The sequence below is a fragment of the Pleurodeles waltl genome, chromosome 10 (genome assembly GCF_031143425.1).
Source record: "Pleurodeles waltl isolate 20211129_DDA chromosome 10, aPleWal1.hap1.20221129, whole genome shotgun sequence".
NCBI classification, from domain to species: domain Eukaryota; kingdom Metazoa; phylum Chordata; class Amphibia; order Caudata; family Salamandridae; genus Pleurodeles; species Pleurodeles waltl.
The window spans coordinates 1003164145-1003191387 of NC_090449.1; the positions used below are offsets into that span (position 1 = coordinate 1003164145).

Here is a 27243-nt window from a genome sequence, read left to right on the forward strand (position 1 = left end):
CTCCCTGGTCTGGAAGGGTGCACAATTGCAGTGGTAACACCATCTACCGATAGTGAAAATTCCTCTGAGAGACCATGTTCTGGCTCCTCTTCCTCATCATCCTCTAAATGGGCTTCTGCCCAGGCCCTCAGCGCCACTTGAAAGTCCTCCTTTCTGGAGGCCCCTTGGGTGGGTACCCTCAATGCCCTGCAGAATCCTCTTAGTTGTTTGACCGTATATGCATCCAACTGGACTAGGTCAAAGTCCCCTGTCTGAGACCCAGTCAGAGACATGTTGAGTGAGGATTTAGTTTTTGAAAATTGTCAGGAAAAGAATCGGGTTTTCAAAAAGAGATAAAAACCAAGTTGACCTTCAACTGTGGGTAGGTAGTGAAATACTTAGCTACTGTATGTCACTGCACAAATACAAGTCCTATACTCACCGCTGATCACCAATGTTAGAAATGGGGTTTTTGGTTGGCAGTCAGGTTACCCTCTGTCCAAGCAAAAGCCCTCACTCTAGTCAGGGTAAGTCACACACTATCCAAGATTATCCTGTGCCCACCCTCTGGTAGCTTGGCACGAGCAGTCAGGCTTAACTTAGAAGGCAATGTGTAAAGTATTTGTGCAATAAATCATACAATACCACCATATAGCACCACAAAAATACACCACACAGTGTTTAGAAAAATATATAATATTTATCAGGATAATTGTAGGTCAAAAAGAATAAAGTTGCAATGGAAAATTGTAGAAATATCACAGTACAGTGATATAAAGTGTCTTAAGTCTTTAGAATGTAAACAAAGTCTCTTTTAAGCACAAGTACCTGGTTGGGAGTGGAAAAATCTCCTCAGAGGGCCACAAGAGAAGAGGTGCGTGGAAAAAGGGTGTGTGCGTCGATTTCTCCCCAGCACACACGGACTTGCGTCGTTATTTTCCACGCGGGGAAGTCGGCGTCGTTTTCCGGCGCTCGGACAGTCTCTTTCTGTGGATCGCGGGGATTACCAGATGTCCCGGGTCTGTGCGTGGATTTTCCTGCTTGTTCTCCGGCTGCGCGTCGGTCTGCGGGGCTGCGCGTCGAAATTACGATCTCACGGCAGGCGTCGCGTCGATTTCTCCTCTGGATGTCGATCTGCGGGGCTGCGCGTTGAAATTACGATCTCACGGCAGGCGTCGCGTCGATTTCTCCTCTAGAGGTCGGGCGGCGTTGTCCTTGCGAGGCCGTGCGTCGGATTTTCGATCGTCCCAAGAGCGTCGCGTTGATCAGCGTCGGTGTGCGGCGTTTTTCTCGCCGCGGAACCAGCGGTGCGTTGAAATTTTCAGCGCACGGAGCGTCCAAGTAAAAGAGAGAAGTCTTTTTGGTCCTGAGACTTCAGGGAACAGGAGGCAAGCTCTATCCAAGCCCTTGGAGAGCACTTTCACAGCCAGACAAGAGTTCAACAAGGCAGCAGGGCAACAGCAAGGCAGCAGTCCTTTGTAGAAAGCAGACAGGTGAGTCCTTTGAGCAGCCAGGCAGTTCTTCTTGGCAGGATGTAGTTTCTGGTTCAGGTTTCTTCTCCAGCAAGTGTCTGATGAGGTAGGGCAGAGGCCCTGTTTTATACCCAAATGTGCCTTTGAAGTGGGGGGAGACTTCAAAGAGTGGCTAAGAAGTGCACCAGGTCCCCTTTCAGTTTAATCCTGTCTGCCAGGGTCCCAGTAGGGGGTGTGGCAGTCCTTTGTGTGAGAGCAGGCCCTCCACCCTCCCAGCCCAGGAAGACCCATTCAAAATGCAGATGTATGCAAGTGAGGCTGAGTACCCTGTGTTTGGGGTGTGTCTGAGTGAATGCACAAGGAGCGGTCAACCAAGCCCAGCCAGACGTGGATTGTAAGGCACAGAAGGATTTAAGTGCAAAGAAATGCTCACTTTCTAAAAGTGGCATTTCTAGAATAGTAATATTAAATCCGACTTCACCAGTCAGTAGGACTTTGTATTACCATTCTGGCCATACTAAATATGACCTTCCTGCTCCTTTCAGATCAGCAGCTGCCACTTCAACAGTGTATGAGGGCAGCCCTAATGTTAGCCTATGAAGGGAGCAGGCCTCACAGTAGTGTGAAAACGAATTTAGGAGTTTTACACTACCAGGATATATAACTACACAGGTACATGTCCTGCCTTTTACCTACACAGCACCCTGCCCTAGGGGTTACCTAGGGCACACATTAAGGGTGACTTATATGTAGAAAAAGGGGAGTTCTAGGCTTGGCAAGTACTTTTAAATGCCAAGTCGAGGTGGCAGTGAAACTGCACACACAGGCCTTGCAATGGCAGGCCTGAGACAAGAAAAAGGGGCTACTTAAGTGGGTGGCACAACCAGTGCTGCATGCCCACTAGTAGCATTTAATTTACCAGCCCTATGCACATAAAGTGCACCTTACTAGGGACTTATAAGTAAATTAATAGTCCAATCAGGTATGATTCAAGGTTACCATGTTTTAAGGGAGAGAGCATATGCACTTTAGCACTGGTTAGCAGTGGTAAAGTGCGCAGAGTCTATAAACCAGCAAAAACAGTGTCCAAAAAGTGGAGGGAGGCAGGCAAAAAGTTAGGGGTGACTACCCTAAGGCTGTCAGGTCTAACAGTCAAGATCTTTGAAATGGAGCAAAAGCTCCACCACTGGTCTTGAGCGGGCGCCCACGGGAAATGGTTGGGACAGGACCCTCTGGGCAATCTCTAGAGCAAAGAAGGGGATAAGCCCTCAGGGGCCACTTCTCGCCGAATCCAGTCCTCCCGATAGCGCAGCAACATGTCAGGGCCTTCAGTTTTTTCCAGCAGCCCCACTACCCTAATGGTATTGTGCCGTGCCCTGTTTTCTGCGTCCTCGGCCTTATTTTCCAATGCCTTTAAATGAGACTCAATGGAGTTTATGCGATTGCCAGCTGCCGCCACCACAAGGGTAGCCTCGGAGAGCTACCTTTCAGCCACAGTGACCCTCTCTGCTAAGCGCCGTGTTGGTTGCGCAGGAGGCCCAGATCAATGCTCAGCATGTCAATCTTAACTTCCAGGGCCTCTTGCGACGCCGCTATAGTCTACAGCACGTCCTGGAGTGTGGGGGTGGGAGGCACTGTTGCAGTCATCGTTGGCGTTTGCTTCAGGCAGCCGCAGTTGACCACTGGGCGCTGGAATCCACCAGTGTCCCCATCTTTTTTTTCCATGTACGCAGGGGGAGGTGTTTGGGGGGTGGGGGAAGACACACTGACCGGGAGCATTTCGGCTTTGGCAAAATATGGGACGAGGATATAAACTATCGCTACAGCTGTAAGGCACTGGTTGCACTAGATAAAATGTGTCACTGTTTCTATGAAGTCTATTTAAACATGCCCGGAATGATGCATTGCCATTGTTAGGACGACAAACCCCACAATAACGATGTACTATAGCTGGGGCTCCCAACATGTTTTCTGTGTGCATGTAAACCTCAATAAAGTATATATTTTTTTTTTAAAGTGAGGAAATATAAGAATATCAGATGATTTCATAACGAGTGCTTTTGTAGGTGGAGAGGAGTCAGCCATAGAAAGGTTTTGGTTCAGTCTTTAGCAGCACTATGAAGGGACAACTTGTAACTGAGTTACTTACCTTTTCAGAGGTTTCTAGGGAATCTAGAAGTTTGACGTCTTAGCTGATTTTCTCAATGGTAGTGTCTAAAAGCTGCTTTTCACATTTAAGCAAGAACATCCTGATTCTACTTTGGACAGGGAGCTGGGTGATGATCTTTAACAGTTTATGCACTGAAGAAGACTAACTTTCTCAAACTGTAAACAACTCACGTGAAAGTAGTGGGTGGCAGAGGAGAGGTCTGGGAACACAGACTTGTGGACAGACTCCATTACACCCACGTCCTGATCTCTTACAAGGGATAGAGAGGTGAAGGGCTTAGGCTAGTCTAAGGACCTTTTTTAGGTTAAATGTGACTGCCAGCACATGTTGCCATAGTTATTATTTTATATATACATATATGTCACGAGTTAATCAAATTTCCACAATCAATTTCACAATTTAATACTATATTCCAAGACTAGAATGCTGTAGAGTGCACTGCTAATGGGTCCATCGTTAAAATTAGGCATCAAGACCGGATCCTCTCGAGCCCTGCACAGTGTCCAAGTGCATCCGGCTTCAAGTTTTGTGTTGCTCGCCACGTTTTTAATAGGACTCCCCATTCTTTAAGGACGGGCTATGCTATTATACACCAAGATCTTCCCAGAATGGGCTGATGAAAGTGCTAACATTCACAGGGGCCACGACAGGGAGCGGCTCTTGACATCGCCTTACGAGGCATTAAAAGCCCCCAAAACTGAAGCGAGTGAAATTTTTTCTAATTAACTGTGGCTTATGCAGCCTAAGTTTATGTACGTTTATTAGCTTCCAGGGGAAAGGAATAAACCCGATTCTGTAACTTCATAAAGCAACATAAGCTTTTGTAAGGAAGTATGTAAATGGGAAAGGCAGACCGACACCACTGTGTAATGCTAAGAAAGTTCGCAGGTCAACAAAAAACAAAGACTTAATATACGGCTAACACATGTTTAGTACAATTTCAAATCATGTGTACACGCACATTTACATTTCCTTTTGTGTTTTTTTGATGTACAGATTATGAACACATGTTCCACCGAGCACCTACCTGTCTCATCATGCAGTGCAGTAGGCCTCTCATCAGCTTTACCACGCTCTGGGGTTGAGGGAGAAATAAAAAAACAAACAGATTAAAATAAATCCGGGATGAGTGAGAGAAGCTCTTAGAAGCTGCTGGTATGTGACCTTTCCAGAGGCTGCTGCCTGTAACTTTAAACCTCTGGGTACATGGGATATAGCATTCACTATCTGGGGTATCATTAAGCATGAAGCTCGATTGGCACAATAACAGGGCACAGAACATGGGAGTTCACTTAATGCACACACTTATTACATATAGTATCGTTCCGTATTGTAACTGAGGGTAATTTATGTAAAAGGGAAAAACAATCACTTACAATTACGAAGATGCAGAAGGAAAAATCATTAGTTTCCAAGGACGTGATATTCTGCCGGATACAGAAAGATCATAGCCCGAAAGAGGAGCAATAGTTGCTTCTTTTGCTGTTTCTTTACCCACGTTCATACCTTGAATCCAAACGTTTACAAAAGTTTCACAAGACTGGAAATCCCAGCCACAAGAATTGCAGTTATTATCCAATGGTCCCTGCGTTGTAGTAGATGTTGGTTTAACTTTCAAGGGCTATGCAGTTTACCACCTTAGAATGTTATTTTCAGCTAGTCCACACAACCTACCCAGACCTGGATTTTCTGATGCAAAAAGACAAATAATTGTCTTAAAATAAAAAAAACTTCAACTGCAATTCGAGATTTTTAACACAGCAAGACTTTTTATAGATAACTTATAGTGTAATATTCGATACCGTGAATATTGAACATTTCATGAAAGCTAATTAGTAAGGGTAGGTTCTTCATAGGAAGGTCAATTCTTTGCGGACGATAGAAAGGGGAACACTGGCCCATGCCTCATGGATCTAGCCATAAACTCTAGAAACATTGGAAAATACTTTTCTCCAGTTCACACTAAGTTTTTTTATTACTAGTGATACTTGCCTGTAATGCCAGTTTTCATAGATAGGTCATTCACAGCTAAGACTTGTTTAATAGCTCTAAATTGTGTCTGGTCTGCACCTAAGTTCAATGTGCCGGACCTCATTACCCACGGCCAATATTCACAATCCTGTTGGTAACTGAAGTTATCTGCCATTTGCGAATTGCAACTGATGTAAATGTTTTACTGCTTTGGGTATTTCCAGGGTGAGGAAATTCTGGATATTTTACTAGGGATAAAAGCACAAGTTCATACCTGTCAAAATTCTGCAATTCCAGTTCCGCATACGAAAATCGATCCAGAAAAATAGATTTCTACATTATAGTCCCGATTCCAAACTGAGCTATAAAAGATCAACCAGTGATTCCATGGTAACACCACCCAATGTTACTAATATGCCCACTGTGGGTAACTTTGATGCAGTATTTCCTTCACACAACTCCAGGCAACTAGTAATGAGGTTCTCAAAATCCAACATAGGCCCATAAGACCCTGAACAATGCTAGATTTCTGGATATCCGCTTAAATAACCATTTGAGCAATTAACTTAAATTCTTTAGCTTATTTAATGTCCATCCAGTAAATCTGACATTGATACAATTCTTTAACGATGGTTCCACAAGTGTGCAATATTATATATGCATCACTGAACCTTTTGACTTTAAGAATGGGACGGTACTCCAGGCACAATTAAATCTGCGTTCATATTTATTTAAAAAAGGCTGATGAGATGGCAAATCAACGAGTCAAGACCAAAACAGGTTGATGTGCCACCTACTCAGCCTTTTTGAAGTAAGGTCAAAACGTTCAGCATTGTATAAGCGTGTGGGTGGACATGCTACAGATAAACACCAGCTGAATTCAGGTGCATGCTGTCACATACCAGTTTCTCTTAAAGATTAATAAATAACAAAAAGCCGCTGCACTCTGTGAACTTCACTTGTGAAGATGTATTCTTTGCACAAACAGCAAACACCACCAACTTGTTTCACCTGAATAGTCTTTTTCCATGGTTAGTGAGTCCTTTCTTGATTTCCCTTAGAAACAAAAAGCTGCCCTGTGCTTAATGTGGAATTGAGGGAACTGTAGTGACAATTTAAATCAATAAATTTTTAGCTACCAATTTACATTGTTATATAGTAATGTATGATACATGACAGATTGGAAAATAGCAACAATTAAATTACAATTAATTTTGAGTTATAGAAAAACAAATCATTATCTTCTCTCAGAAAATCGTTTTGATAGAGGATATTTTTCAGAACTCAATCGTTAAATACTGTAATGGTCACACTACACAAAGAAGCCTCAGTGGGCGAACTGATTCGCAATATAAAAAAATCATTTTGCAGAGTACAGATCATTGTCTTTCCACAGCCTGTGGTACCAAAACAACACCATAAATCCTCACTGTTCTCCAACTGCTGTCATGCTTCCTTAAATACTTTTTGGCTATTGCATAGCTGGGGTCTTTGTCTGACAGTGCCCGAATATGTTCTAAGATTCTCTTTTTGAGCATGCATTTGGTGCTTCACACATCTCAGACCGAATTCACACTCAATAATATAAACTACATACGGTGACTCACGTGTGATCTTTTGCTTGATATCAATTGTACGATTGTTTCTGTTATATGCTTCACGTTCTTTCCAATTTTACATGCTTTGCTATTGCTGCATTTGGTAAATCCGGTTTGTAATCTGGTGAGTCAATCACTCGAAGTGTTATTAATAAAGTGGCTTCTCACCAATTTATCTTTCAAAGATGTTGCTTTTTTGAAAGTTATAAGTGGTCTAGGTTCTAGTATTTAACCAATGTCAGGGTCGTGGCAAATCACATTCCAATGCTTACAAAAAACTATTCTTATTTCTTGACTCCCTTTACTTTATGTCAAAAATAGCCTAATTTCTGCTTTATAATGTTTCTCTTCAGTGCATTCTTTTTTGGTAATGAGAGTCTCCATACAAGATTTTTGTTTTATTCTTGCAAAACCTTTCTTTATGTCTCGCCATTTGTATCCTCTTTCTTTGAATCTTTCAGTAACATCTTCATATCGATTAAATGCATCTTCATCATTAGAGCAATTCCTTTGCATGTGTAACAATTCACCATATGGTATGCTCATAATCAAGAAAGTAGGATGGAAACTGAACCCATGTAAAAAAAAAACCAAAAAAAAACTGTGGCAGTTGTGGTTTTGAACAGGGTAGTTTCAACTATATTATCATGTATGTGTACCGTGGTACCCAAGAAATCCACTCTTTTACAATTGATGGCACAGGTGAATTTAACGCCAAGATCACTATTATTCGATTCATCAAAGTACGTCATAAAGTCATCTTTTGTCACATTCCAAATAAGGAATAAATAGTCAGTATATCTGAGCCAAACCATGGTTCTCTCCAAGTATTTCTCATTTGTTGGCCCCCTCTATTTCTACCAAAATGACTGACAGAGAAGATAATGATTTTTTTTTCCATAAATCAAAATGAATTGCTATTGTTGGTAGTTTCCCATCTATTACGTATAATACATTTACAAAAGTTTAACATTGTAAATTTTTTGTTAGAATTATATTTTTAAACTGTCTCTACAAGTCCCAGAATGCCACATTGAGAGGACTGTTTTTTTTGTATTTAAGGAAATATAATGATATCTGTGGTTGCTGTTTGTCATTGCCAAACAGTCTGGTCTACACTGATCCGTTAATTTAAATTCTTAAGATGGATAACCAGAAAAAAACCTAAACTGGAAAGTGTAACGTCATCATATGCTCTCTCCCGTTTCATGTTGCCTGCAGCGCTGTAGTAGAGTGCTCAATCAAATGCATGCAATGAAGCTATAGTGGCAGAAATGCAGGGATTTGTAAGGTGTGCAGTCACTTGAAGACGACAAAGCTCCCTAAATGGCTGCTCGGGGACCCAACAGACCATCTCCCATTTAATGAAGCTTTGGTAAATACCGATGGCTCCACTGGCTAGTGCTGATTTAAGGGTTTGGGTGCTTCTGCACGAAGAGGTGCAGTAGCCATTTTCAATAGTTCGGAAGCGTTAATATCTGCTGCCCTTTGAGTCATTGCATGTCGTCCGCTCTCCTTTGACAGAAGTTGCATTTCATCCAGCTCCTATAGCACAGCAATGACTCTTTAGTGGTTGCCTTGCAGAACTTCACCAGCTAAGGCACCTCTAGAATTTAAATAGGACTGCCATAAAAGGCCTTGGTGACTGGGAGTTTGGCACAGAAACCAGAATTACCACAACATGCATTAGGAAAAGATAAGTAATAAAAAGTATTGAAGCTAATAAAACATGAATGCCACCCATGCTTATAAATGATGCTTTGAAGTCAAGGATCTAACAGGAAACAGCATCACACTAGACTAAAGGGCCTATCAGAGGGGCAAGAAGCAACATTCCAAAGGTAGGAACAGAGTTAGAATAGGGTTCTTGGAGCAATAATCAACGCCTTTTAACAAGGTGTGTAAGTTATGTTGAAAACACTGCTGAAAATGGCCTTCATCCTGGACAATGACAGCCCAACCATGACACTTGGTATGCTTTCCACTAGCTTGTGTGTGCAATCCTTTGGAGCCAGCCTAGGTGAAGGCAATTTTGTTATTACTGTTATCTTACTTTTATGCACTTTTATTACCCCTGCTGATATGTAGCTTAGTCACCACAGCTTATATGCGTTCAATGCCCCTACTCATCTGCCATTTTGGGGTGTATGATGTTTATGCACTGCAGGATTTTCATGAATCAACAAGTACTCTGAATTTTTCACAGGTTGTGAAGGTGGAGGAGAGTCACTGGAACATACAGTAATCGATAACATGCAAAAGAGAAATAAACTGTGTAGACAAAGTAAAGCCCTACAAAATAAGAATAACTAGGATGCAGATTATGGAAAAGCAGAGTGATGAAATACAGTCCTACATGTTTGCTTTATTGTAGAAGCATAAGGTATCCAATGGGACGAACAGAGATCAAAGAGGACAGACAGGAAGCAGAAGCACCAGTACATAGTGAACAAGATGGTTTAATGAGTTCTGCATTTGAGAAAAGACAATGGCCTGATTTAGAGTTTGGCAAGCGGGTTACTCCATTACAAACTTGATGCATGTCCTGTTCGCAATATTACAAGTGCATGATGTCAAATAGTACTTTGTAAGGAGGCGGACGGGATTTCCGTCACGATCGTGATGGAGTGACCCATCCGCAAAGAACTCTAAATCAGGCTTTCACTCTCAAGAACTTTCAGCTCAATGTAGGGAAACTGTGTTGTTGTGGACTAGCACTGGGCTGTGTGGCTGCAGTAGAGGAAGGAAGAGGTTCTACTTTAGGTTTAGGATTGCAGCTAACCACCTTTCCTTCTGTTGACCTATTTCTACAGGTTCTATTCTCTAACAGCTCCCCAGTGCCTGTCTCAAAGTTGTCTGCTGGTTTCTAACACTATACGTCAAAGTCTGTGGATAGGTGAAGAGCAAGGTTGAGCTGTGCCAAAATGTTATTGTGCTAGTAATGAGGCGGTAGAGTTACAGAGGAATTCACAGAAAAAAACACCTGTCACCTTATCCCATTCCCAACTAAAAAGGATGCACGGATCTCGTGGGTCTATACCGGATCGCAGCTGACCTCTGCAGCCAACCATCGTAAAGTTACTCAACTCCAACACTAGGCATTGAATTCTGCATCTTGCTTGATGAAAACAAGATTAGCAATATAACAAAAACAGAACCACCTCCTCTATAGATTTACGCTCGGCCATCAAAATGTCGGGAAGACTTCATCAAAACGCTGAGAACAAAGTGCTTACTATATCCTAGGTTTAATCCTCATCAGATACTTCAAAGTCAACAGGAGGGCAGAATAAGTCTTCTCCAAAACACATATTGAGTCTTTTGCCGGTCACTTAATTAAAATTCATTTGAATTGTGTAACTTTATAATTTAACTGTAACTGAAATGTAGTTTATCCGCAGTTGCCTATATAATTAGTGACTTGTACACCAGAGACTGTGGTGCCTCTGAAGGTATTTTCTGACAGCTTCAGTGTTTGCTAAATTATGAGTTGTGTTTTGGATTATTTACCCTTTGTGATTCTACTGATACACTTTTTATCGGAGCTAATTCTGCTTTCCTGGGTGGGCAGTCAAGAGTTGTTGGGCTATAAATGTGATCTGCAAGTGCCCATCGTCTTGCCTAGACTATCACTGATGGGGCACAAGAAAGAGGCTCTGCTTTTCATTTGTCTCAAACGTCATTAGGGGACTAATGCTTGTAGGAAACAAGGAGGTTACACACGTTTGCTGCAATTTCAGACTCATTCCAATGCACCGACTTCACAAAGGGCTTTGATAATTTGAAATGTGGGCTGTATTTGCACACACTACAACTGGTGAAAAATTCACACTCCTCGGCCTTTATAGACCTGGTGTTGGCCAAATCCCTGATTTTATTAAATTATACATTAACATATAGGCGTTTTCAGCCAACCCTCTTCATCCACGGATCTGTTATGCCAATCCCATTTTTCTTCTGTCCACTACAGTATGGGATAATGGAGTAACCCACCTCAGCCACTGGCTAACTTCTCTGCAAGTGGCAGCATTCTGCTTTCACAAGGAGCACACCCGTAGAGAAAGTGGTTCACTTCCGTGCCACTAGTATGTCAATGTGTCCTTTTGAGACAGCAAAATGTTTGCTTTTAGTCGGTGTTCTTATATCTACAAGGGGCCAGAAGCTTCCCCAATGATAAACTTTTACAAAAAACATGACCAAAAAAAAAAAAAAAAAAATCCAAAGGCTGTCAGTCAAAGTCGGGCCCACTAATGCTTTGCTAATGCTGGATGTTTTTAAAGTAGGCCTTTGTCAAGTGATGAGTGATGCTATATAAAATAAACTAGAAAAGCAACAACCATTTAAATGAAAATGCAGAACACCACAACGAAAAATAAGTTTAGTACAGAAAGTAACATTCTCTGTAGAACCTGGAATAGGTATCAGTGGCACAGAAGCCACAAAACCACAACTTGCATTAGGAAGAGTTAACTAATAAAAGGTATTGAAGCTAATAAAACAATGAATGGCACCCATCCTTTCAAATGATGCTTTGAAGTGCAGGAAGGATCAGGACCGAACACGAAACAGTATATCACTAGACTAAAGGACCCATCAGAGGGATAAGACGGATAAGTTACTTACCTGTAATCCCAGTTCTCTTCCACGGGATCCTCATCAAAGTCTTAAGCACTGAGTATTCCCGCCTACGTGTGGGGCCTCGGAGCACACATTAAATATATAAAACAAACATATATATATATATATATATATATATTTATATATATATATATATATATATATATACATACATATATACACACACACACACACACACAAATAGCATAAACAAATGTACATAGTATTTAATAGACATATATATATATACACACACACACACGTATATATATATATACACACACACACACACATATCTATGCAGCCTATATTAACCGCTAAAAAATGCCCAACTTACACTGAGCTTTCCTTTAATAAACCTCTTACCAGACTCAAGCATTTCAGTAAGTCAGAAAGAGAGAGGATAAAGTGCACAACACAGACTTTATTGAAGAGAAAACTGCAAGGGAGTACAAAGGCATTGTTAGCCAACAGGCTGAATTAAAAGCATGACAAATGAAAACTGGCCCCGTGCCTGCAAGGCCTCCAGGACCTCCTGTATCCCATCATGCCCCAAAGGGGACATTTAGGTCGGTACTTTTTTACAGTGCCATGAAGAATAAAACACAGACATGTATTGACAGCTGTACGCAAGATTCGTCTGGGGAGGAGAGCGAGTTGTTTATGACTTTGATGAGCATTTGCTGAAAGAGAACTAGGATTACAGGTAAGTAGCTTATCCTTTTCTTCCAGTGGATACTGATCAATATTCATAAGCACTAAATAGAGTAGCAAGCGCATCCCACACCCCTGCGGACGAATCAAGAGCAAGAACAAACAGCTGTCATCATCATCGAAATAGATTTCTTAAGGAGGCTTGCCCTTCTTGGGTGTCTGCCTTAGTGACTGAATCTAGACAGTAATGCTTTGTGAAAGTATGTACCAATCTCCAAGTAGCAGCTTTGCAGGTTTCGGACATGGGAACATCCTTTAGTAGGGTTTCTGTTGTCGCCTTGCCCCTAGTACAGTGGGTTTTGGGTCTGGCAGATAGCTGTTTGTTGGCTAACTGGTATGTTAATAAAATACAAGAAACTATCCATCTAGAAATGGTCTGCTTAGAGGAAGCAATGTCTGTCCTCATAGGGCCATAGTTAACAAACAGACAGTCAGATTGTCTGAAAGCTTTGGTCTTGTCCAAATAGAATATCAGAACTCTCTTAGGATCTAAAGATTGTAACGTTCTTTCCACCGGTGTGGAAGGATTAGGGAAGAAGGTAGGGAGTGAAATCATCTGGTTAATCTGGAAATCAACACCACCTTGGGAAGAAAACTCAGATTAGTTCTCAACACCACCCTGCTGGCATGGAATACCGAATAAGGCTCTTTAGCACAGAGAGATTGAATCTTTCTGACTCTGTGTGCCGAAGTAACAGCTACCAGAAAAGCAACTTACCAGGTAAGGTGTTGCAAGTATGTTTTGTGTATAGGTTCGAAAGGGGGGCCCATGAGTTTTGAAAGCACCACATTCAATTTGTAAGGTGGGGGGGGGGGTGCAGACAGGAGGGAACACCTATTTCAGTCCCTCTAAAAAATCCTTTACTACAGGTATTTGAAAAAATGACCTCTGTGTAGAGGAATATTGATACACAGTAATCCCTACAAGGTGTATGCTAACAGGGGTGAATTGTAGATCAGAAACTGCTAAATGGAGTAAGTAGGAAGGGTAGGAAGATGGCTCTTTATATAGTGGACCAAAATGAGGTACACTGTGCAAAGAGTTCAACCAATCCCCAGAGATATCACCGAGGCACAAATGACATCCCAAATGCTCTCTTTTTGGGTAGTGTGGTCGAGCAGTTAGGCATATCAGAGGGTAGTGCTAAGCATGAAAGGCACACACTCATGCAGTAAGTGAGACACACACTCAAAGAAATTCGACACCAATTTATAAAGATAACATGTACTTTTATATAAACTTTGAAACCAAGATCACTGGAATCAGGTGATTACTTTTCGAAGTATGAATTTTTAGAGTTTTTAAAAGTAGACAGTGCACTTTCCACAACGCTACAATGCAATCCTATGGAGGAAAATAACGACAGCAGTCCAGGTAGAGTACAACAACTTACTGGACCAATTGCCTGGACTCAAGGGGGTTTTGGGGCAAGGTCCAAGGCCACACCAACAGGTCACCTCGGGGAGCTTTGGTGCATCCGGGTGCAGAGTTGTGCTATGGTATTGGGGGTCCCATTCAAGTCTATGGGGATTGGTTGGGCTACAAAGCCGCTGCAGGGATGGCCTGGAAGTACAGTTTAGGTGAACCCACAGGGGGGCTTGACCCTTGAGGTCCTCTGGCATGTGGGGACACAGTCAGTCCACTCCTCCTCGGGCTGGGCACAGGTGTAGGGGTGTCTTCTGACATTGAATCCAGTACTGGAGTTACTTGCGGTTGCAGGGGGCCCACAAAAGCACACTGCATGTGTGGACTGGGGGTCCAGTCCAACCTAGCTAACAACTGGGCTCAGGTCTCACGAGGTGGGGAGATATGGGGACACCCTTCGTTCTCCTCTTCTAGGTCTGGGGCGGACAGGTGCAGAGGTGTCCTAGGGTGTTGGGTTTGCCTCCTGGTCACTCGTGGTAGCAGGGGGTCTGCAGACGCCATTGTGAAGTCCATAGTGGGTGTGCATAGAGTGGGCCTCTCATCTGGAGGGCCTGGGAATCAAACGGACACCATTGTCCCACTTCAGCATGGGTTAGGCGGCTCGGGTGCAGTGGTGATGTTCGGCGTCAGGTTTCTGGCATTCCCGATCTTCTCAGTTCTTTCTTGGGTGCCAGCGGATGGAGGTGAGCAGCTCCTCCACCACAAGGAAGTTCTTCTTGGCAATTTGCAGAGCACTGGCAGTTCTCCCAGTTTCTTGCAGGCTGCAGAAGCAGGACAGGTCAGTTGCTCCTCGAGGGTCGGGTGCTGCAGGCAGGCCAGCAGGGTTGGTGCCAAGTCAGAATTGCTCCTCGGTTCTCGGGTTCAGCAGGCGTGTGACCACTTATCCTTTTGTGTCCAGCGAAGATCTGAGAATCTGGTATCAAGGGGTCCCCTAAATACTCAATTTAGGGGGCGTTCAGGAGAGTGAAGGGTAGTAGCAATGGGCTACTTAACCTTGTGGTCACTACACCCCTTACATGACCACTTCCTGTGGGAAGTGGGCATTACCCTGCCCAGAATCCCTAAATTCCACCACACGCAAGATGGCGGAATTTCCTAAGTTGGGTCCACTTCAGGCTGGCCACCCTTGCGGTGTTCCCAGTCTGGAAGTGAGACCCGTATCCTGCATAGCTACGTTTCCCACCTGTCCAGGTGCCAGATGGGCCCTGAGACAGGGGGACATGCATCTTCGTCTGAGGAATGCCAGTTCTGCACTTCAAAGGCGGTGGGCTTCTTTGAAGCTCCTGCCTTGGAATGCAGGTCATCCTGTGGGGAGGGGTGGGTAACACCCCAGCCCAGACAGGCTTTTGTTTCTGACCTCTCAAGAGCGGAGGCTCTCACCCTAGGAGGTCAGATTCCTGTCTGTTGGTGGCAGGCTGGGAAAAACTGGACAGTGAGCTCACAAGCAGTTGGTAGGTTTTTCAAGGGGCAATTCTAAGGTGCCTTCTGGGTGCAGGTATTAATAAATCCATCACTGGAATCAGTGAGGATTTATTAATATGACTGGGATGTTTGGTATCGAACATCCCTAGGTTCAGAGAAGTCATCATGTAGCTGGGGAACTCGTAGTGACCATTGTCCACCACATGTATTTAAAATGACTTCCCTGTACACTTACTATACCCAAGAATCGGCAAAGACAAAGTTGGGGGATATGCCTGTCTTGTAATATAATGCACCCTGCTTGAGGGCTGAAGGCCTGATGCAAGGGTGACTTACAGATATTACAAGCAGTGTTTTAGGGGACATGGCACACATTTGTGTGCCATGTCATGTTTTCAATTTTGGGAGCACCCTGTCACGCAGCCTGCAATGGCAGTCTGAATAAGGTTGGTGCTGGGTCCCTCAAAGTGGCACACGCTGTGCTACAGCTCTCAGGGGCCCTCTTCAGTACCTATGCCTTAGGTACCTGGGGTGCCATTTACTAGGGACTTACAGGGGGCTAAAGGGCCTGATCACCTTGAGATCACATGACCAGGTGTCTTGTTTTAGGAAAGGGACACTGGCACTGGGGATATGTATCTAATCCTAAAGAGCCAAACAAAGATACTAATTGAGCAGATCAGTCCTCCACGGACCTTACCTCAAAGGCACCTCACTCTCCGTAATATCCTGCGGTCACAGATCTCACAGTGCATCCTGTTCCTTAGATCATAATCAATCTTCTCAAACAACTTAAGGAGGACACCTTTGCTAGACCCAGTGACCCATCACATTAAAGCTGCCCCCCTGAACTGTAGGTCTGCAGTCTGATCATCTGCCTACTTATCATCCTCCATACCACTATGATATAACATTTTCTGCCTTTAAAGAAAAGGAACTCTGATCAGGTGCCTCTTTCCACAAAAAGTCTCTCAAATGTAAAGTGCTCACACTTATTCCAGTGCATCACTTTGGAGATTATAAACACAACACCTACATCGAAGGCAGATGTCTTGCAGCAAAAGAGTTGTAATGCCTGTTTTCTTGCTCATAGCACTGTTTCCTTACCGCTTCTTGTTATCATTTTCTCCAAGGACATTTCATCCGCTATTTCTATCCGCAAATCCTTTATACAAGAAAACAACCCTCTACAAATGCTGTACCTTCCCTAACCACAATACGGTCTCTATCTTGGACCTAAGTTTTATAAGAAAACATTACATACAAATCTCTAACCCTCATCAATTGGATTAGTCAGACCAGAAAATGTCTGGCTTTGTAGTGCTATCACAGAGTTCAGTCACAGGTGTGCACAAATGTGTACAAACTAGTTGTGTTATGTCATTGTGCAACGTGTCTCTGTCTGTGACTTATATATCTTTACCGATCCCCCTCTTTTTATTCCCTAAACCTGAAGTGGTGGAGTATTTTTATCACCTCAGCTTGTGGGCCTGGTTTAGTACAATACCACGAGCTGGGTAATAAAACACAAGGCACAAACAAAGAAGGCACAGACAAATGCAATTTGAACAAAGAAAGGCTACAACTAATCTGCAAAAATGTATAAACGCCAAAGTTTACATGTGTTAGCACGTTGAAGTCAGACCTACTGTTGGTATCTACCTCACCAGAGTGGAAGTGTATAAAATATCTACCTATCCAAAGGATAATATGATTCAGAAATCTACATGTGCTATGAACAAATCTACTTGTCCCATTTGGTGCAAAGCAGCAAAGTGTCAAATTACGTTAGCGTCGTCATTATATTAGAGCTCTGATAAACTCCACTCATATTATGGGATTGGCTGAATTCTAGCAAGGCACCGATTATTACAGTTCTCTGATTATTCCAGTCACAGACTATACCAGGCCTGTATTAATGTCAGCTATATAAATATTCGCAGTGTCTGCATATGCAGAGGTCCTGTTTACACAACGATTCTTTTTATGCCAGCTTTCTGGTAACATTAAGGCTTTGAATAAGCCAGGACTTTCATTATGAGTGAGTTTTAATCAGAGCAGAGCCCTGGATATGCCAGGGTTCCAATAATGCCCTTGCGCTTGTTCTTACTTTAGCTTCCGCTGAAGCATCTATTGGATGTGTGTGTCTGAACCAGACTGCTATTTGGTGGATTCTTTTCGGCGGTATGTGGGGTTACACATGAAGATGGAGTTTGTAACTATGAAATGCTTTACTCACTCCGAGACTATTTAAGGTGAGTAAAGCTAAAGCAGGAAGACAGTGGTCTAGGATGGAATGCCATTTGAGTTTGTGCAAATGTTTATAGGTTTATGGTGGGAAGGGAACACCCCTTTGAAGGGTGGATCCAAGGTAAGCGGTTCCTCACACAGGCAAAATACGTTAACCTCCGAGCATTACAAAAATATAATACACTAAACAAGTGCACTTTCTTGGTAGATTTTTACGATTAGATATACTCATGTAAACTGCTCATGCAAAAATGTAATGCAAGAAAAGTTTGTGAGAATTGTGAGTGGAAAAATCAGACTGTTGCAGTTTCTCCAGGTGTACCTCTGAAAACTCTTTGGAATTCCTAAAAGCGATAAATCTGCACCACTGTGAGGTCACAGACCTTCAGGGTATCTATTCTCTAACTTCCCCGCAGTGAAAGGAGATGGCAGAACTATATCCCATCCTCAATGCTTAGTAAAATAAGAGCAGAGCGATGGTGGTGGCCGAGTACAAGGTGATAGTTTCAGATGCAGTAGCACCAGATCTTTATCTCTTTATTTGGCTCCACGAGCAGAGGGATTTGCTGTACTCAGCATCTACTCCTCTGGCCCCTTTCTCCTCCACATTACCTCTGCTCTTATACGCACTCACTATCTGTTACCCTCATTTTACTGCCTGGACCAAGCTCGCCCCTGTGTTTTGCCCTTTCACCATTCCTCCACCACACTACCGCACCCCCGGTGTCCCAGAGAAGATATAATGTCGGCATCACGTGTGGAATGTCTACCAGCCATCATCAGCAAGGGGAACATTTGAAGCACCATGGGCATGGCCATTTAGAATGTATTCTCCTAGTTGCCAAGTTAGTGACAGTATCTAGGCCTGCATGCTGTGTGACATTCATTACTTTGCTGGCAATAGAGATGAATTTTATCTTCATGGGACCCAGCTGCAGGGTGACAACGAAACAGAAGGCGGAAATTTGAGCACTTTAGGAGAAATCTCAAAATAGAGGAAAAAATATCTGGAAAGAGCACACCAGAGCACCACGTAAGTCAAAACGCAGCAACGTCCACACAGAAGAAGGCTTGGATATCCTGACAAGCACACAACATAAAACTCGTTACCAAGGGTAGCCACAGCCTAAGAGCAGAGCCATAGCTGGAGCCTAACAGAGGCTGCCAAAGCTTACAGTTGCAGCCTTGGAATCTTCAAGAACACATAATACTGCTCTGAGCAAGAGAAGAATGAAAGAATGACAGTGAAGATAGAGCAGGAGATTAAACAAGAGCTGAGGTCAACTGTCAGAGTCCAGCATCAGCTACACAAAACAAGCATTGACAAGACCAATACCTCGCAGCTTTGCAAGAGCTGTTGGCTTTGCCAATGTGTTTTAGCCATGTTGTTTACCAGTGTGGCTGCTATTCGGCAATGCTAAAGGTCAGTGGCGTAGAGGAAAGTGGCTTGGAGTGTCGTAGAGTTCAATGGCAAAGAGTGGAGTAGAGTGATGTAGAGTGGAGTGGACTCGTTACTCTTCTCTAGGTGTGCATTAGGGTGATAAATGTGGATGTGCACCCCGGCGCCCTTGACTCATATTTATGTGCTACTAATCAACACATGTGCTTAATATGGTATCAATTTTGAACAACTCTGTTTACGTGAGCAAGAAAGGACTCACCATGTGGCAGGTGAGATAATGTTTTGGCTTTGTAATTCCAATGTATAAGTTCTGGGCTTTGGAGCAATTGTCCACGTGCGCTACTGTTTTGTAAAACCAATACAGAAATGTGGAAAAAACATTAAGCTCATCACAATGGAGAACCTAAAGCTTTAGAGGGGAAAACGTGGGCTGAATCAGAGATGTTTGTGCTTTTAAACTTACAAATGCAAATGCCTTGACATACTAGTTAAGGATTTAAAAAATTCTGAATTAGCAGTCATAAATTAATTTTCTTCTACATAATATTAGCCCACAAAATAATATTACTTGGGAAGAAAATCACATGCAAGCGGTGGGGGAGTGGGTTGTTCAAAGCATGTTCTGCATTGACAGTTTGTGAACGCTCACCAACACATCAGTACTTGCAACGAATGGGGCAAAAGTAAATCCCTTTTCAGGTTTGAAAAAGGTATGAACATCCCCAAACTTCACAGGCCTGTAGGAAAAGGGAGTCTGTACAGGGAACATTATTTGCCCAAAGAGGAACACATTTGGGGATTATTCTAACCTCTTCAAGCGCTTTCCGTATGCATGTAATCAATGAGTATTCAGGTGAAACTAGTAATAACCAGACATTGTTAGACTTTAGAAATGTTTTTGTTTCAAGCTTGCTCTTTCACGTTTAGCAATCACCCTAGCAGTGAAAGATTTACATTAGTGAACCACAAATGCAACTCATGACATCTTGTATGTTTGGATGCATATCTTGCTGTAGCAACAAAGGATTTGGCTTTCCCTTAACTCGTGTGTGACACTCCAAATTGGCACTGTAAAGTGAGCCCAGTGGCCTTGTTTAGTTCAGTAGGAAGGAGGAGCCCATTTTTCCAGCTGACAAAACATGAATAAAGGCTTGTTCTCCTTATCCCCAAATAATATGTCTATGGCATGGGCCTAAACGAAATTCACACCCATCCTACAGCTATTTATTACATTTCCTTGATACACAGTGAGGTATAGAACCCGATTTGAATGTGTCCAGTGCAAGCACACACAACCTAAAATAGTAATCCGAAAGCAAATATTAGTCACAACTGCGAACGCACCCTTGTTGCCAATCATGTCAGTTCCAAACTAGAGTTCATGCAGGGGCAGGTGCCTCTGTGAAAGAAATCACACGGTGGTCTAATTTTAGTATTATACAAGACAAACTCCAGAAAGCAGCAACTGGCGCAGCCAAATTGAGGTCGCAGGCTTAACAACCCAAAATCACTTTGAGGTAACGTTTTAGGGTCTCTTCATTTCCGCCTGTAAAATAAACGGTGCCGTGGAGCTTGCATTCATAGTTCAGTTGAATGAATAACTTCCAAACACTGTGGCTTCCTAGTGCTTTCCAGCCACATAATTTAAGAACTAAAAATGGCATCTGAAACTACACACTTTAAATTAATGGTGTAAGACGGAACATATGCGATCTTCCAAGAGTACCGTAAGAAAACTCAGGATCACTTGCTCCATCACTTCTGGATGAAAGTCAAATGTGTTTCTTTACATTCTGCGGGAGCGTGGAGGAAAAGACAGGATATCTGTAGATTCAACTGTTTTTTATTATTGGTTCAACCTGTCCTGACCCTGCAGTGACATATCCCAATCTTTGTACCAAGAAGCACTGAGAGGGTGCTTCAGAAGATATCACTGCAAGTCTATCAGGTCAGTGCATATTGCAAACACCTTCCCATGCATATTGCAAACACCTTCCCATCTAAGGGAAGATCCAATATTTCCTCTTTAGCTATTGGTGAGAGCTGTTGGCAAAGTTAAGCTCGGCAGTGTGGGTCGACCACTATGTTCATGCCGGCCCTACTGTGGCTCTGCAACCTGTGGACAGATGACAAAGAATGAATCTGTTAGTAGCCATACTCTGTATTAAGCTGCTCTGATGAAATCTGATTGGGCAACCATTAGAGATTCAGGATCTAGTGCACTGAACTGAGTGCTATCATTACCGAACTGGCAAAATCCGCACAAGAGCATTGGTTCAGGCCACACAGGCACTTTATCCCTAGAGGGACATGCTTGGACTTACGTCAGGTGGGACGCTCACGTAAAGGGAATGGTTATGCAGTATTGCAGCAGCGTCTCAAGCGCCAGTACATTGTACTGTACCTACTTATAGTACGTACCTGTGTGGTATACTGTTTTAAGTATGTGTAATAAAGAAGTTGTTTCCCCCTAAGTAAAGAACTGGGTTGAATAATCAGTTAATTCGCTGAGTGGTTGCTGAGTTCAGAACGTGTGCACCCCCACACTACAGCCCTAAGGAGACAGGGGTTGCACTTGGCTGAGTTTGGAGGGCCACGACAGACCCCAGGACTTCAGAGGCAAATGGCCCCAGCTCCCCACTGCTGAGGCCTATATGTCCCTGCTTGCCGCCCCCATGAACGGGGACTGACAGAAGGGCTCCATTTAGCCGAGGTGTTTCTGGTAATGAGGAGCTGTTTTCCTGGGTTACATTTCAGAAAATTAGCTGGAATTCACTAATCCCCTGTAACTGAGCAGAGGACAGAGCAGATGCCTGAGTCGTGGAAAGTTTGACCCTTAGGTGGGTGTCGTCCAGATTTATACATAGTACTGTACTCCACGGTAAGTCAACTGTAGCACCTAGATATTAAATGGAGGGGGCACATAGCCCTGGGGAAATCACACTAACTTTTAGTGAAGGCTCTTTAAGTGGGTTAATGATTTGCTTCGGGTCCCTATAATGATTTGGGGTGGAGAAGTAAATTCGAGGTCGTCACAGAAAAATAATGTAATAAATTAGTCATAGGCTTTTACAGATGATCTTTGGCTCTTCGGAGGTCATAGTCTCGAGAGGCTCGCCTAATAAATATCAGTCTCCCTCGCAGACTACCTGGACCTAACAGACACTGGCTGATACTGTGGTGATCAAATCGCTCCAACCACTACTGGCTGGTTGCCACCAGGGAGGAACCGAGCAAGATTTGAAAATGAATAATTCAGCTGCGACATAAAGTGGATGTTATTTCAGAAACAATCCTACCCTATATATGTGTGGGTTCCCTCATGTTCAATGCTTAGCTTCGATATTTACCTCTTCTCATGGGTCCCCACAATCAACTTAAATGTAAAAGAAAAGAACATTTCCCATAAACTGAACTCAGAACTCAAAGATTCGAAAAGGCACACCTGCTATTTGCACATTACCCATCTTGTGTCAAGTTAAGGTACCCACATGTTCTGCCCTGAATAAATTGCTTTGCCAAACTGTCCTTTTTCAAGAACAGCCGAAACACATACTCCAAGAAACAAAAAGACACATCAATCAAGGATTTGTAAAGCGCGGCTAATCACCCATAAGGTCTCAAGGGGTGCTGCTCAGTCACATGCATTCATCATGACTAATAACTTACCCAGCGTTGGACTACACAAAACTTTTTCCCGGGCTGCCAAAGCCCAATCCATGTTCACTGAAAGACTCTCGCAAAGACAGGTAGCCAGTTAACTACAGCTTAGCATCCAGACACACAAAAGTATAAAATAACAAAACAGAGAAGGAACAAACTGGAGTCAAACGTTTGCTAGCTCGCATTTCATTCCAACATAAAGTTGCCCTGGCTATTGTGGTTGTGGGCTCCCAGGTCCAGGTTCTCGCCTTTTGTGTCCTAGACCCGCAGAAAATCATGTCCACGAACTGCATCTCACACCTACTGCACTCAAATGTTTGCGGAGAGGAATCTACATGATGCATGCTTGAACCATCACTCACTGGCACACTTACTCATTTTACGCATATTAAGAGCAGCGTGAGGGAGCGGACAAGGTTGATGATGACGAAGAGGTACGAGGCATTTGTATGTGTTGATAATGGGCGACTAGGGTCGTGAACAGTCACATCAATGCATGCTAACGCCAAATGTATGTGTCAAAATGTAACTGCAAAAACATGACCGGTTTCGTTTCACTGATAAACAATATGACTACACTGAAATTTACTACCCTATGCAAATCACGTTTTTTCATGCTTCTCAGCAAGAACATATACTCCATAATTTTAACAACAAAACATTTCTGTCGCAACTGCGCAACAGGAACGTTTCACCTAGTCAACAGTTATTTACATTCCGTTTTAGAAGTGCGGAGGAGTGTGGGCCCACGAACTTTGATTTATAAACACCACAAGGTTTCTTAGACAAGAAAATCACAATTTCGCGCTTCTCCTGTCACAGCACAGAAGAGTGGAAGGGAAAAGGCTTTCCACCCATATAATATTAAAAAAAAAAAAAAAAACAGCAGCGGAACTAGGAGTAATGTTTATGGATTTATCCATAGTTTTCAGAACCGTTTAATCATCAGCTTGAAAAAAGTATTTTAAATCAGTATCAATGGTATTTCAAAATGCATACAATTTAGAGAGCAATATTTGTAATGATCTGAGAGGTCAGGAGATTATAATCTAAAACTATTTCCCCCCTAAACTGAGCCAGCTCCTATTCGCAATCGATGGAATTATATGATAAAGCTGGCCAGTTCATGCTAGTGAATGTCAAAGACGGAAATCCTACACTTGGACCTCATGCAGGCTGTCAAACTGGCATTACTATTGGTCTGACTCCAGTCCAAAATCTTTGACTCTGGGCAGAGGATAACCCTCAAGTGCCGGAAGGGGCTACCGTAGCCTCGCCATGGTGGTTGGGGGTGATTTGCCTGTGGTGTCTTGGGGTCCGTTTTACTTTGCCTCTTCAAACTGGGACAAGTAAAATCTTTCAACAATAGACTCTCTGGCTAACGAAGGCGAGGAGTCAAATGCATCTTAGAAAGATAATGTGAAGAGACAGAGACTCAGAACTCAACAGTCAAACAACAGACAGAATAACAAACTGGCCAGACTAGTGCGTGTGCAGTAAACGATATGTACTTTATTAGCTCAGCAAAGCAAAATACTACACACAGTAGTGGAGGTTCAGCTACACCCTGAAACCAATTCCATAGTTCCCACACCCACCAGAGTGCGATAGAACAAGCCTTACTCCGAGTGTTCTAGCACAATGGGTGTAGCTACCAAACTACTAACATACGTTACAAAGAAAAGCCTATAGGTGCAAACTGGCAACCAGAAGTAATTTGAGTAATCGCTTAATGCAGACAACTTGTAGGTCACTTCAGTTCACATCTTGCGAAAGTTTTCATACTGACATTCACTCCTACGTTTAATATGCAGTTCTAGCACAAGAGAAAGTCTCTCAAAATGTCTTGATGTTTACCCTTCCATGAGTAGGTGGGACACTTCTGTCAGTATATGCAGAACTGCAGGGCCAGTCCCACCTCTCAGTTCTCATCATTGATGCAAGCAGCATGGCAAGCTTTCGTAGGCAGGTATATGTCTTTAGCAACTGAGGCCTCTAAACTGTTGGGTGTCCGTCGGTACAGGTGTGAGGTCTTTGTCTATATACAAAATGGAAGCAGAAGAAAAGATTCCTCTGGTCATGGTAGAGACGTTGGATAGCTAGTGATAATTACAGCGATGATGTTGCTTCATGCAGTTTTCCAGAAGAACCATGAAGTGAGGCCAGGTAACCAGTTCACCTTAGGTCAGTGCCAATAACACTCCAAACACAAGCTGGTTTCAACAAAATACTGCACACTGGGTGCTGGGCTTCCCATCCTCCTGGACTGTGTCTCTTCTTGCAGGGCCAAGAACCTCCATAAACAACAAATTGAAAATTCTCCCAATTATGAAAAAGTTTGGGTGTCATGTGTGACAATACCACTTTAGGGTAGTTAACAGAATTTTACCTACTAAAAGGAGGAGCAAATGGTCACCCTTCAACTAGGAAACAAGCAGTGGCAAGCCAAGCATTGGGACATTGGAAATCAGCCTTTGGCTTTGTCAATGCTTGTTTTCTGTGATGGTTTTTGTAAAATTTTATTTTTAATGATCTCACGGGCCCTTGCCAGTATAAAATAATGGCTAAAAGCAAAAGTTTTTGGGGACTTATAAAACATACTTTGTCATTACAAAACATACTTTGGCATAGTAGATCCTGGCATTAAAGAGAACTGCTTTGTGTGTGGATGTGCCCGTTACCAGACACGATACCTTATTTAAAAAAAAAAAAAAAAAAAACAGCCTATCAAAAAGCTTTGTTGAGAGTCCTGTATGACGGGGAATAGTGAATTTTCTTTTAATGGTTGATAATATTCATGAGACAGATTTTTCAGAAGAACTACCCAGACTTGAGGGTGCATTTTATCTAAGTGCTGTGCACGACGCTCTACTTTATTGAAGTTCTCGAAGCAAGGGTCGCATCTTGTTCCTTGTCCGCATTAGACCTAGCATTCCTTGGCTGCAATATCGTACTGAACTTAAAGAGAGCAAATACTGAAGGAAACAATTGTATTTTTATACTTTGTATCACACCCTGGAGGGGTGCAACATTAAGCCTTAAAGAAGAGACTGGGGGCCTGATTAGGACCTTGGCGGATCAGATACTCCGTCACAGTAATAGATAAAGTACAGTTTCTGCGTGTCATGGTCCATAATAGTGGGTTAGCAATACATGAAGCTTGCTAAATAAAGTTAACATCTAAAAATTCATTATGCGTTTATGCTGCAGCGCTGCTCTATTTATCACTGCCCAGTTTATACTTTACTAGGAGTTCATATGCGCTGTGCCACAGGACGTAGACTGCAATTCATTGACAAAGTCCAGGATTGCTTGTGTTCTCTTTCAGAGGGTATCTGGCCTGGCAGTTTGGGTTGGGCTGCTCCTACTACAGCAGGATCAAGTCGGATTTCCACATGACTTATTCGTCTTTGATGAGAGAGGATAAATATATGAGGAGCTGAACAACCACCTCAGAACTGGTCTGTGGCAGAGACGTTGGCAAACACTTTTGTGTTTTTCTCACTTTTAAATCACCATTAATAATATAGTAGACTTGTGAAAATGTAATAACATTAGATTTGCCCCATTTGATTTTGCCTGCATCTCCAATCAGGAAACATTTAATTTCCTTAGTATTCTGGTAACCCTTCCCTATAGATTCCATTAATAAATTACAAAAGGTAATACTATCTTGTGATGGGAACAAACAGGCCACACCAAGTGCAGCGTCAATGTGGGTAAGTTGCTTATCCTTTGACTTTCTGCAGTTCACCATCTTCTGTCAGAGGTAGTGTTTGTGATATTAAAGATCCATTTTTGAGGAATACAGTAGCTGCTAGTTAGTTATGCTTTGGTCATTATTTTTCCATATCATTACTATTCCAAAATCGTGGGCACTGATAACTCGAAGATTCTTGAAGGCAGACACATCGATACTTTAAAGGCAGTTTTGCACCTACAAGGTTTCTTAGAACAGGGTGGCTAAGCTGACAATCAATTCCTCAGAAGGCACTCATTGGCTAAGGCTTGTATTCTTAGCCTCTTCTCTCTAAATGGCCATAGGGAGCAGGCAAATTGGTTGCTATGCAGATCTGTTTTATACGGATATATGCTTCTTAAAAGCCACAGACTAGGATAAAGTTCTCGATCAATCTTCTGAAAAAACTGATGAACAAAGAATTTTAGAAATGTAATTTAAAAAAAAGGAGAAGTCAGAGAAATACTGTGGCAAACAGACCATGAAAACAAAAAATATATATGAATTAGTCAACAAAGACTGAGATTGTGTAGGTTTATGTCTACAATAGCCAGCTTAAGTAAAGATATATCATACACACAAAAGGTGATGCAATTAATCTAACCACTGGCAATCGCTTGGGGTAGCATTCTAATCCATTGTTCTTCTGCCCAGAATGCCACTTCAGTTTGGACCTATCCATATGCAAGTCAGTCTTAACGCTGGTCCAATAGGAACAGTCCAGCTCGAACTGCCAGGCCAGGTGCTTCCTAAAACAGAATACAAGCAACCCAAGATAGGCTTTCACCTCATGGGATTGCAGATTGCCCTGTAGAAGAGA

At 42.7% G+C, this 27243-nt stretch overlaps 1 protein-coding gene across 2 annotated transcripts in view; it reads right to left on the minus strand.

Annotated features, from left to right (window-relative positions):
* Positions 1-27243, minus strand: part of PHKA1 (phosphorylase kinase regulatory subunit alpha 1) — a 967577-nt gene that overhangs the window by 855726 nt on the left and 84608 nt on the right. For both annotated transcript variants that reach the window (XM_069211854.1, XM_069211853.1), the window contains exon 3: positions 4649-4696. In XM_069211854.1, coding sequence (XP_069067955.1) covers positions 4649-4696 — 48 coding nt within the window. The remainder of the gene's footprint in view (positions 1-4648; positions 4697-27243) is intronic.